General features: G+C 31.3%; 2 protein-coding genes across 2 annotated transcripts in view; one reads left to right on the forward strand and one right to left on the reverse strand.

Moving 5' to 3' along the window:
• Positions 1-37: 37 nt before the first annotated feature.
• Positions 38-4,262, reverse strand: LOC145329335 (putative endonuclease 4). The gene is made up of 10 exons (XM_080173395.1): positions 3,929-4,262; positions 3,403-3,466; positions 3,010-3,199; positions 2,557-2,818; positions 2,418-2,483; positions 2,261-2,300; positions 1,936-2,024; positions 1,167-1,260; positions 605-788; positions 38-172 (listed from the first exon to the last, which is right to left on the reverse strand). The coding sequence occupies exons 1-10, from the start codon at positions 4,000-4,002 to the stop codon at positions 87-89; spliced, it is 1,149 nt and encodes a 382-aa protein (XP_080029521.1). The 5' UTR covers positions 4,003-4,262; the 3' UTR covers positions 38-86.
• Positions 4,263-5,166: 904 nt separating this feature from the next.
• Positions 5,167-12,762, forward strand: part of LOC145329337 (proteasome adapter and scaffold protein ECM29) — a 44,536-nt gene continuing 36,940 nt past the window's right edge. The window contains exons 1-12 of the mRNA XM_080173397.1: positions 5,167-5,299; positions 5,578-5,649; positions 6,281-6,370; positions 7,149-7,213; positions 7,649-7,724; positions 7,899-8,015; positions 8,211-8,297; positions 8,475-8,644; positions 10,016-10,136; positions 10,631-10,753; positions 11,298-11,407; positions 11,937-12,144. Coding sequence (XP_080029523.1) covers positions 5,195-5,299; positions 5,578-5,649; positions 6,281-6,370; positions 7,149-7,213; positions 7,649-7,724; positions 7,899-8,015; positions 8,211-8,297; positions 8,475-8,644; positions 10,016-10,136; positions 10,631-10,753; positions 11,298-11,407; positions 11,937-12,144 — 1,344 coding nt within the window. The 5' untranslated portion in view covers positions 5,167-5,194. The remainder of the gene's footprint in view (positions 5,300-5,577; positions 5,650-6,280; positions 6,371-7,148; positions 7,214-7,648; positions 7,725-7,898; positions 8,016-8,210; positions 8,298-8,474; positions 8,645-10,015; positions 10,137-10,630; positions 10,754-11,297; positions 11,408-11,936; positions 12,145-12,762) is intronic.

A 12,762-nucleotide genomic window follows, 5' to 3' on the forward strand; every position in this document is an offset into this window, starting at 1 on the left:
TTTACATACCTGGCAGAAGAAAAAAATGGTTCAACCTTAGAGAATGTAAAAAAAAATCACCAAAAAAAGAAATACAAAATGTATGTTTACTTGCTCAGTCCTTCTAGAATAGCAATTTCTTTTTTGTATCCATTTTCATCGACAAATGGAGTTTCAAGTATCAAAGGTAAATCTGAAACAAATAAAATATATTATTAATGTGGCATGTTATTGTAATGTACCGAGTTTTTTTAAAGGGGGTTAAAACCTTGAATATTTTTGGTAATGATTTTTGTGTGAAGATTCTCTTGATATTAATACATTTGTTTTATGACCCACTTTGTCTGTACATACGTCCACAATTATTTTGAGACAATATTTTTTTAATAAGAAAATTAATATTTCTTTAGCTTCCAAAACTTTTCTTAAAAGTTAATTTTATCTATTAATATCTAAAATTTTGACCTTTTCCTTCTTTAAATGAATTATAAACATATTTGAATTTAATGCTTCATTACTTATGGAAATTATACTCAATGTTATACAATCTGCTTTATAAAGAAAGATACAAACACTTAAAGTAAGAACTTAATACAAATTATGAGGTCAGAAAAAAATATTTTACCTGTAAAATATTTACATGTCATTATTCTTTTAAAACCTTCCAGACCAATCTTTCCTTTGCCAATATTTTCATGTCTGTCTAGTTTACAGCCAGCCTCCCCCTTGCTATCATTCAGATGAAGTCCAACCAGCCATTCGAAGCCAATTTTCTCTTCAATATCTTTGATCATGTCATCAAATCCTTCCTAATATGTAACATAGGTATTTGGCACAAAATATTTTAATTAATTTTATTGAATAATATATGCTTATAATAAAGTAACAGGATGTCTGTTTGTCGAACTTTTTAAACCGATAAGGTTCTCCTTAACAGGGTAGCTTCTCATACGTCCCGTGAAGGTTTGTAACTATTTTAGGGGAGGGTACCACCACTCTCCCAAGAGAAATCACAATTTTATTTAAATATTCTCGCTTTTGCTTATAGAATTTAACGCAACATAGACAAAAAGAAAAATAAACATTTAAAGTGCCACTAAAGGCCTCTAGCGGCGTAACTGCTGGTACAATACATAAATTTGTTTATAGAATCTTTGTCCCTCTATCAATGAATAATGAAAGTTAACCTGAGTGTTTAGATTATAACCAGCTGCCATGGCATGACAAGTGTCTATGCAAACACCTATCCTTGTTTTGTCTTCAATTAAATCCATTATTTGTCTAAAATACAGGGGTGTATATTCTGCACAAGATTTATTTTTTTTCCCCTGCTACAAAATTTCTTAATTTTCTTCCCCCCCTAGTTTTTTCTCACCAAGTAGGGGGAAAATGGAAAAATATTTAAAGAACTCTATATTTTATTTATTTTATCCCTCCTACCACACATTTTTAAAAGTTTTTTCACCAAGGAGGGGGGGGAAATGGAAAAAATGTTTTCAGTTTTCTTAATTTTTACATTTTTTTCACCTCCAACCAACTATTTTTATTCCCCCCCCCCCCCCTAAGCAGGGGATCCCATGTAGAATATACACCCATGCTAAAATATGAACAAATATATTAGATAATGCTTAGGTATGTATAATATATTGGTATTTAATTTTAAACTGTTTAAATTATCAAAACATTTTATTAGGTATGTAGGTTTTTTCTATTTTTGACTGTAGCTTAAGATTTCTATAAGTTTATAAGCAATGAATCAATTACAATTTTCCTTTTAGGAAAGCTTCATGTAGGTCCCAGTATGGTTTAAGGGTATTTTTTGGATTAAATCTTGGGATGGTTTTAGGCTTACCACTTTAAATACAAAACCAGTAGATGCTAGGAGCATAGAAGCTAGTAAATAATAAATTACTATCTATATTTAAAGATTGGATTGGCTATTATAGAATTGAATACCTTAGCTCAGATAAATCTCCCCCGATGGTGTGACCTTGTCGGGACATATTTTCTAACACAACCTTCACACCCACTGTTACTGATAATGCCTTAAATAGTTTTGTATCTAAATTAAGAACATATGTTTTTTTTTGGGTCAGTTAAGGTCTCACAATCCACTAAATTGATTGATTTCTAAATGTTATGGTTGGTTTTAGACTATATATTTTGTAATTTGAGGCTATGGACTAATTTTCTCACCTCTCCCTCCACCTGTCGAATAAAGAGCATCTAGATGACAGCGACGTCGCCGCTAGTACTGTAACAAATTAAAACACAAAGGTACCTTATTTATTCCTTCAGCTATATATTTGATACATTCTTCTCTTTACAAAAAGTATACTTTGTCAAACTTAATAAAATAAATAAATCTTTAAATTGGTTAATGATAAATAACATTTTTTTTTAATTTGAATTCAAAGGTTTTCAACAAGTAAACTTTCCTTGAAATATCACCACAAGAACTTCCAGGATGAATATTAAACAAATTTAATCCAAGCATTTCACACCTACAAAAAATAAAACAAGGATTGTTTATTTTTTTTAACTACCTAAATATCATTTTATGAATGTAATATTTACCTTTTCAGTTCATCAATAAGGGTTTCAACTGACTTTTTTCTTGTTTCTTCTTTGGGAGAACCCAGATTAACAAGATAAGAGCCATGGGGCAAAATCAAATGTGTTGGGAATTCGTGTTTGGCACATTTTTCTTTGAATTTATCAGCCACTTTTGGGTCCAGCGGTTTTGCTGCCCAAGATCTTTGATTCCGCAAAAATAGTGCAAATGATTTGGCATTGCAAAGCAGGGCATTGTGGATTGCTTTGTCTACACTGCCAGCAGCTTAAAAGTTTAATTTCTTTATTTAAGAACATTTATTTTTGTTTGAATTGTCTTGATGAGTTTTATATATTTCTTATTCATTTGAATAAAAATATTAATTACAAAACTGTAGGAGTTTTAAAAAAAGAGTAAACATTAAAATTACCCAGCAAAAAGATTCCTAACCTGGCCTGACTGGCAAAAAAGTTTACCTGAAACATGACAACCAGCATAATGAATTCCTGTTCGTCTGACCACTGAACTTCCATTAACTTTGTCCTCGTTTCTATTTTTCATTTTTTCGTTCTTTTTGTCTGATATAGATTTTTTGATAGCATTTGTATTTGTAATATCTTTAATTTGTTCCTGTATGACAGCTCTAGTCGCAGATTTCTTAGGAGCCTACAAAATAAAAATGTTGATTAATGGTCATATATTTATTTCTTAGAAGTAAAGACACTATATAGTAGGTACTAATAAAATAAACAACGTATTTCTTGAAAATAAAACATAGAATTAGTATGATTTAATATTTCTAAAGGCCTTTCCCTGTAAAACAATAAATAAGCAATTGAAACTTATTTAATATATTGTAACTTTCTTACTTTAGCTTTTCTAGATTTGATGATGGTATTTTTCACAAAACATAGGTCTTCTTTTAGGGTCGTACTAAAGATATAAAAGTTTAGTTGAATGATAAATGTACCTACTAGCAGAAACGCATAAAAGGACAATTTTGTGAAGGAGGGTGTAAGATTGTTAAGAAGGACAAACAGTGAACCAAGACCATGTAAATAGAAATGTTTTTGTCTTCAGAATAAACCAAGGTTGGTAAATTTTGAATTTATTTAATCTCTCAGAAGTACTCCTAGTTAAACTGAGCTAATATGACATTTTGATTAGTTTTAGTTATTTAGTCTGAATTAATTATAGAAAATTAAGATAGGTAAACTGCATCCACAACCCATATCCGGATTTGTACTTAACCAATTAGTTGTCATTTATTACAATATACCGACGTACAAATCATTTTGACGTACGTGACGACACATCGTCATATGAAAATGCTGTTATGTATATGATGGATTTAGTGTAATTTTATCCTCTAAATTTATATAAAATTAAATGTACCTTGTAGTTTTTTTCCTTGCAGGCATTGTTAATCTAAAAATATCTAAGGATTTGCAGATATATGAATATCTCATATTACAAGTACGTCATTTAAATAGAATTAAAAAGTAATTCTTAGAAAAATGTTTGTACATATATTCATTTTGTAGGAAATGAATATTTTAGGCTAAAATCAACAAAAAAAAGTATTCAATTAACAAATGTTCTGATATTTATTACTTGTAAAACATAATAATAAGTTATTTTTTCAGTTGTAAGTTTCTTTCTTGGCGGGAATCTTGCTAATATTTATCAACTGTAAATTTATTGCGGCACTTTGCGCATATTTTTGGACCAAAACTGTTTTACATTTTTCCCCAAGGAATAAATAACAAAGCATTTACTTTGTGACTAAATAAAAAAGAAAATTAAGAAATATAATTATTAATTATTAATGTTTCATATAAATTCTGCAGTTTTAAGCTATTTTTTGTCTTCTAATCTTAAATTAAGCCTAATTTATTATTTCTATTAAAGACGACATTTGTCGGGAGAAAGTAAACAAAAAACAGCTGATTTCGGACAAAATTGTCTGCTTGCAAGTTATATAGGACAATTACTCTCTAAACTAATTTTTCTCTTTTTAGATATTATCTTAAATATTTTACTTTCGAAATATTGTTTAAATTTTCACAATTATAAGTCTTTTAATATAAGTTTTGTGGAGATTATACTATTATAATAAATAAAAATTTTCAGTAAAAATAGTTTTTGAATTAAATTTGTAATGGGGAAATTAAATAACAAAATTTTTGTCCCATGCGCACACACCCCTGCCCCACTTCCCCCCACCTTTCTTTGCTTGTAATGTATTATTTTTGCCAACTAATTGTAAATGATGATGATATGATGAGCTTCTTACTTTTTCCTCCACACCCTGTATTTTTAATTTTTTAATGCAAGTTTAGGAATATGCAAAGTTTAAAATTAGCCAACTATTAGGTATATAATTTTAAAAATGTCCTTAATTATAAAAATCAAACTTTGCGACAAGTTTTCAAAAATGTAAATTACAAAATTCTTATATAATGAATAGTTCTGTATCTATTTTAATTTGTCCTTGGATACTCCCATAATCTTAATTTACAAATTAGATAGTTGTAATCTTTAAGCTCCAGAAAAAAAATATACAACTGTTTCTAGCAGTAAATCATGTTCTCCTTGATTAATTTAGTACAACAATGTTTTTTTTTCAGATTAGATTAGTAATTAAATAGAAAAATCAAAATGAGTAATTCAACCGGTGGGGGTGGGGGGCCTCAAGGAGAGCTACAATTACTGGAAAGAGTATTTTTCAGGCTTGGCATGGCAGAGACTGATGAACAACTTCAGGTTGGCAATAATCAAATCCAAGCAACTCGTTGCCAGTTTTTGTTTTCTCATTAGAAAATTGATTTTCCAGGGAACGGTATATCGATAGATCGGATAAACCATTTATGTAGAAAATTGCATGAATCCTGTCTGTAACAAAAAAAGCTTAAAAAATATTGAATTTTAAAGTCAAATCGTTAATCAAAATCTATGATTGATTAACAGACATTTATACATCCTGCGAATTGGCATTGCAGATTATTTATCTTTCAATTATTTCATTATTTTTATTTTTCTAGGAGGCCATATCTAAGTTTCTACCTCCTGTACTTCTCAAGCTGACCAGCACAAACGAAGGAGTAAGGAAAAAGGTTTGTTTTCAATTAGAATATAAGAATTGGTTTGTTTTAAGAAATTCTGGTTTTATTTAAATATGCCTCTTTAATCCTTTTCTGATTTCTCATACATACCTACTTAATGCCTAGGTATGGTTTTTCTTTCTTTGGAACTCAACTTCAATTGTCAAATAGGGTTCGCAATCCGCCCAATTTTTGTACCCATTTTGGACCAAGAATCCGAATCTGCGGATTTTTTATTTTTATGACTTTTGTTGCACTTACATTTTTTTTATCTAAAATGTGGCAGAAGGAAACAAAAAAGTATTTTTTTTTCCGTATACTTATTAACTTCAGGTATAATGGTGGTTGTCATAAAAAGTTTTTTTGTATTTTATTTTCACAAGCATGGGTTGGAAAATGGCCTATGTATGGACTAGAACTTTTTTTATTTACAAAAACACCTTTAAAAATATTGCTGGAATCCACAAAGCGAAAATCCGCAAAAAAAATAAAAATCCGCAATCCACGGATTAATTCGCTATTTTTTGGGGATTTTTTAAGAATGAAAATCCAACCCAAACATTGTCTTCCCTACACAAAAACATGTATAATTATTAAGAAGATAACCTGAAGCTTGCTATGTGCCAATATTGTTATATTATAGGTCATGGAATTGTTAGTTCATATCAACAAGAGAATTAAGAATAATAATAATATTCAACTTCCAGTCGAGGCTCTCCTCTTACAATATCAGGTAAAAAGGCAATAGGTATTTTTTTTATTTTTTAGAAAATACCTAACATTTTTAATGATAAATAAAGCTTCTTTAGAAAAGGTGTTTATATACCAAAATTATTTTACCAAGTCGTCTATATTTCCTTCTTTAAGTACTTAATCTGTATTAGTAATCTTTGAAAGAAAGAACTTGAACAAAGAAAGGGGGGAGGCGGATGTGACACTTTTTGAAACCAAAAGTAAAACGTGCATTATCTCAGCCCATAAAAGAGTTACAGCTCTAAAATTCGGCACAGCAGTTGCTTTTGTGGAGAACAAAATGGAACTGTGAAGAAACGGCGGCGGAACAGCCGCTCCCTCCGAAAACCGCTGTTTCCTGCCGAAATTTCTTTTGCCTTGACACTTATAAGATTTTACACTTTATGAGAAAAAAGTTTATCTCAGATGATTGAGAACTGTCTAATTTGGCGAAAAAATGCAAGAAAAATCGGCGGGAGCGGCGGTTCTGCCGCCGTTTCTTCACAATTCAATATTGTTCTCCACAAAAGCAACTGCTGAGCTGAATTTTAGAGCTGTAACTCTTTTATGGGCTGAGATCATGCATGTTTTACTTTTGGTTTCAAAAAGTGGCACATCCGCCTCCCCCCTTTTTTTAGAGCAAAAAATTAAAACTTTTTATTAGAAGAAACTATTTACATGACATTTTAAAAACTAATCTAAGTAGGTAACAAAAGAAAAGATCTAGGGTAATTATTTAGGTATTATGACAACAATTTGGATATTATTTTATTTTGCAGGATCCAGCTGCCACTTCTTTTGTCATTAACTTCACCATCATCTATATCAAGATGGGATTTCCTAGGTATGAAATAGGACCAACCTATCATTTTCATTAAGAGTTGATGGACATAAAAGCCATTAAAAACTGTAGTTGTGTTTATTTCAAGATACAAATGTATTTTGTAATTTTATTCTCTGGCCAGCTTCCTATTTAGAGCATTTCATGTTTTTAATTGCAAGAAACACAAATAAATATGAATATTAAAAGTATTTAAAGCCCTAATTTAATTAAAACATCAATTCTAATACCTATTGGTATAAAGTAGGTACACAATAAATATTTTTTGTTTGAATTTTGCTAAATTGCTGGGGTAAATGTGAGGTTGAAATTTTCAGAGAAAATCTCTCGAGTCATAAAATGGTTTAGGCTATTTTCAGTAAAGGGGAACTTACTTCAAAGCTCCTCAGTCCTATCCCATAGAAATAAAGTTAAACATATAACAATCCACTTATTTAGACTTCCACTGGAGAAGCAAATGGAGTTGATCCCAAATGTTTTGGCTGGGATAGAAGCTAAACCCACAATGCATCAGGTTATTCATACCTACTTAAAACTTGGATTCATAAAAATAAAATGAACTCAGTACCTACTCATTTATTTCGTAACAGGCTTAAAGAATCTTAGTGCTATATCTGTACCTAGTTGTTTTTTTCTAATACAAAAAAAGTCTTATAAGCCTCTATAGTTACCATTAATGTTATTTTAGGATAGCCTCCTACTAATGATTATGCCTGTCCTTGGTGAGTTGGCTAAAAATCCTCCCGGTGACCCACAAAAGAAAAAGTCATTGCTTGGTTTGTGTGAAAAACCTTCTGTATCAAAGGTTAGATATTTTATTTTTTTGTATTGCATGACATTTTGAAACATATTTTTTGAAGTTAAAAAGTTTTAACGAGCGCATAGTTACAGTACCTGTAGGGGTTCTTAGAAGAAAAATCCATTGAATGGTTAAAAATTTGAAATTAGAATTCTTTATCAGTTGACATTGACAACACTATCAAATTATATATTATTTAAGGTTCTTTACTCCTTTATGTTTGACTACATGCTTCTGCCCTATGGTTCCCATCCAAGCCTCAAGGCTGCAGACGCCAAAGAAATTCAGGTTAGTACATTTTCAGTGGCGCAGCCACTGAAAATTTAATACTCGTTTTTAAACACCATGTCTAAAAATTAATATTAGCAACTTGAACTGATATAACCTAAATGGCTGATTATTCTCAAGTTGTTTTTTCAGCAACTCCAGTCATATAGCAAACTATATTTTTGTTACAAATTCTAGGTTCCAGCTGGCCTCTCTGAGTACGGGTGGAAGCGAGTGTCTGGTGAAAGTCCCTCTCCTGCGGAGGTTGTTGAAGAGACAAAGACCGGGACAGTGAAATTCTGCGGGTCTGGCCTCCTTCCTGAGATGGAGGTCGCCATACACCTCCTTATTGGCTCCTCTGACACCAGGTTAATATACCTGAATAATTTAGTTTTTACATATTTTTACCTTTTGAAGATAAAAATATAATACCACTGATATACAGCATGACCCTCGAAAAAGTATTTTTAAGCATCTGCAGCCTATATTTCTCAATAAAATATTAAAAGATTCATATTTACTTGTTCTCTATAATTTTCTACATCAAAGGATATCAAAATATTTTTTTTACATCAATTAACAGCTGAGATTTTTAAAGCCAAAGTGTGGAAAAAGTGCTTGAGAAACTGGATATTGCTAAATATTTCTTAGTTTTTTATTAGTATATTACTTTTTATCAACCAGTTAAAAAACAAATAAGAAAGAAGAGCAAGTTTACAATTGATACATTTTTTATTGCATTAAAAAACGTTACTTTTACATATAAAAAACAATTTTTCAAATTTTACTGAATACATTTTTCTTATAACCATTTTCCTTCAAATCTTATAATATCTCCCACTTATTAATATGACCTTAAATAAACCCCTCCCCAATTTATGCTCATTACCAGAAGGATTAGCGCCACCTTTACCAATAAATTCACGCCCACTCATCAAATTAATCTAAGACACATAAAAATCATTTAAATTGTTAAATGTTTAATAAAAGTTTGTAGCTGTAACTTTTTGGTTTTTTAACTTATTTTGATAAAATAAAAAGTGTTTGATTTCTGTTTATGTAAACTTTCAATTTGCTACTATTTTTTATAGGATTTCTTTCTGTAAGGGTGTTTTTGCAATTTACACTAATCTAAAAATGCCTTTTAGAGCAAGTGAAAAAAGTGAAAGCATGAAATAAATTTCTTGGAAACATCTTTATATAAGTTTTATAAAAAGTATTGAAATTATGAGGAAAACACGTCATTTCACTTTAAAAAAACATTTTTCTTGAAAAGTTACTTTTTCCTCAGCCACTTTTTCAAAACTTTGGCTCTAAAAATCTCAGCTGTTAATTGATGTAAAAAAAAATATTTTTATATTTACTTATGTGGAAATCTACAGAGAACAAGGACATATACATTTTTCGATAATTCATTGAGAAATAAGGGCTGCAGATGCTCAAAAATACTTTTTCGAGGGTCATGCTGTAGTAACATTAAGTGTTAGCATAGACTGAAATATATTTTCCCGTATCGCCTCGAAACCGTTTAAGATCTGCTGCACTAGAACCATTTCTCAGTCTTACAGAAAAATTATGTTTAGCAATGTATTATATCCAGTTTTCTACGAATATATAAAGTTTTTTAGCATGTGCCTTTGGCATCTCGAGGCTAAAAAAACTATTTTTGATTTTATATCCGTGGAAAGCTGTTTATAATGCGATGCGAGAAATAACTATTAACCATCCTGTTATTGCAGGCATAGTGTGACCACTGAGGCAGAGAATGCGACTAGAAAACTAGGTGGGAGTATAGACTGGAATGATACAGAACTAATAAGGAAGGTTTATTCCCTGTTTCTTGGCACGCTAGTCATAAAGGTAAGCTTTCTTTATTATATACTACTAGCATGAACTACGCCCCTAGAAGCCTTTTGGAAACTTGAGAAGAGGCCAATTTAAAAGAAAAAGTTTTTAAAAATTGTGCGATTTCTATGATGCGGTCAAGTCTCTACGAATATTTTTTTTTATATTTTTTTTTATTTCTCCCCCTAAATAGTTATAAACCTTTCCAGGATCTATGCGAAGCTACCCTTTAAAGGAGAACCATATCGGTTCAGTGGTCAGTGAGATCCTTCGGTACAAACAAACAGACAAATAGATATCCTGTTAGTTTATAATAAGGCTTGGAATTCAAAGGGGAAACAGGGGACAGAAAAGAGTCTAAAATCCAATATTAAATAGCCTTAAACCATCCTGGAACCTTTGAAGCTTTCATAAAAAGGAGAATTAGATCATTTTAGTTTTCAAAATCTTAAGCTTTAGACAAAGAAAAATCTTTACTTTGTAAAATAGGATATAAATATTTATTTAAGGATCGACCCCCCGTGAAACCAGAGCATAAACGTCAGCCAGCCAATACAAGAATACGTCTGAAGCTGATGCCTGTGCTGATAAAGTCTAGAGAAGCAGCCATGCAGTTCCCTTCTTGTATACAGGTTTACTTTAGCACCACATTCTTAAGTCTTTGTGATTATTGTAAGATAAGTACTTCAGGGTAAATAATTTTGAGAACGCAACTGTTATAAAGAAGAGAAACACAAATAAAAAATCGTCAAAATTATTATATTACATTTGAATATAGATTGGGTTGTTGAATCATTACAGTTAATAAGTAAAGTTGCAGCAATGTTTCACCAAATATAAGCCATTGTTTTCCATTTTTCGCCGAAATAATAAAAAAAAAACATTTGGTTTATTTTTGTGACTAACGTCATAAACTAAAATATCTCTATTTAATCAGGGGCTGCTATTCAGCAAATTAATTCCAATTGAAAATGCCACCAAATTTAATATTTTGTTGGAGTAAAGTTGGACTAAAACTTGTCTTTTAACATAACTGAAGGGTAGTGGATAAGAAGGGGAGAAAAATAAGAAGGGGGTTGTGGGAAAATTTTCCTTTAGAATTGTTTGTCAGAATCACATTCCCTTTTCCCTGTATTTAATCTTCATTGAAATTTATGTAATACAATTTTTCTTTAGGTTACCTTTGACCTGTTATTTGGAACAAGTGGGAACTCGAATGCAAAGCTTAAAATGATGGCTGTGCAATTTGTGCATCAAATTATTCATCATTGCCCGGAAAATAGACTTAGGAAAGATGAAAAAAAGATTTTTATGTTATATCTCGTATTTAAAACAATTTGTAACAAATATAAAATGTTTAGTTTCAAAGAAACTTTTCCTTATTGAAATATGTTCAAGATTAACAAGAATGACATATTTTCTACCCTATAAGAGATTGAAGTTAAAGGCTTTAGACCTAAAATTTCAAAAATTTTATAAAGTACCCAATTTTTTATTTATTTTTTGTTGCATCTCTATTTTTGAATTAGTTTCTTTTTATTTTGAGCTATGCTATTTCAAGTGTTTGATTTTATCTGTTAATTGTTCTCGCTAACCACTGAACCGTTTGAGTACCCAAAAATCGTATTTATAAATCTAGGTTTTGAAATGGGTTTACGCCTTTATTTGACTTCGACCTCCCCCCCCCCCCCCCCACCCAATCTCCCATGCGAATACAAATTCCATAGATGCTAGGGATGCAGCTATTAGTATTTGAAAAGAGAAAAAAACCTCACCTGTCTTTGAATAATGAAAATCTTATTTAAATCTTGCATGTAGTCCCATCGGAGCTGTGATCCTATCTGCCTTGACTCGCCTCGTCACCGAGGAAAAAGAAAATCCCAAGTTGCGGGGCTCATGCTACGTTGCCGTGGGTAAGCTGGGCCTCAAGATTCCGGCCCTGGTCAACAAGGACATGAAGCTGATCACCATGTTCTTTGACGGGCTGTCCATTGAAGGTCCTGAAACGCAATTGAGCTTGAAGGTAAGATTTCTACCAATATCGTAGTTACTGTGTGTTTGTGTGTGAAGCCATTGTTTCTTTGTGTTTTGACATAAATAGTCATGGAGTAGGACGAGACTCTTTTGTATAGCCACTAGGGCTATCAAGCTCCAAGCTCAAGTACATTATGACTTGACCCGCTGTCTCAAGGGAGCTACTCTTTATTACCTCACCCTCGCCGAGTATGGCAGGTGTCCCAAATTAAGTCACCGCAATTAATGAAGCTCTCCGCAGAGGAGCTTTGGATAAGGGTTGTACAGATAATATTATGTACGTGACTATTCAGTAGGTAAGGAAGGTAGGTTGTGTTTAAATTCCGTAAATGTGTGAGTTTTAAGGTTTAACAAGGATGACAACATCCATAAAAGCGAAGCACTGAAACGGTAGGACAAACGGACATTAACACTTGTATAGTGTCATAACTGAATAATCATAATATAAATGTATAAGAGTCAAAGCAAAATTGTAAGTAAATTTGTTGAAAAACTGCTTGATTCAGGATAATGTTTATGGACATACTTACATTTTTAGGACTTGATTATAGAGTTGCTTCGCTTATTAAATTATACTTTGTTGTCCCAGAAATTAATATAACAAAAA

The sequence above is a fragment of the Acartia tonsa genome, chromosome 10 (assembly GCF_053477335.1).
Source record: "Acartia tonsa isolate MP-2025a chromosome 10, ASM5347733v1, whole genome shotgun sequence".
Taxonomy (NCBI): domain Eukaryota; kingdom Metazoa; phylum Arthropoda; class Copepoda; order Calanoida; family Acartiidae; genus Acartia; species Acartia tonsa.

Coding starts and splice junctions, on each gene's coding strand:
- LOC145329335 (XM_080173395.1), bottom strand. CDS start 4,002: ATGAGATATTCATATATCTGCAAATCCTTAGATATTTTTAGATTAACA. Junction 3,200..3,402: donor TCAAATCTAGAAAAGCTAAA/GTAAGAAAGTTA, acceptor TTTATTTTGTAG/GCTCCTAAGAAATCTGCGAC. Junction 2,819..3,009: donor TGCTGGTTGTCATGTTTCAG/GTAAACTTTTTT, acceptor TAAACTTTTAAG/CTGCTGGCAGTGTAGACAAA.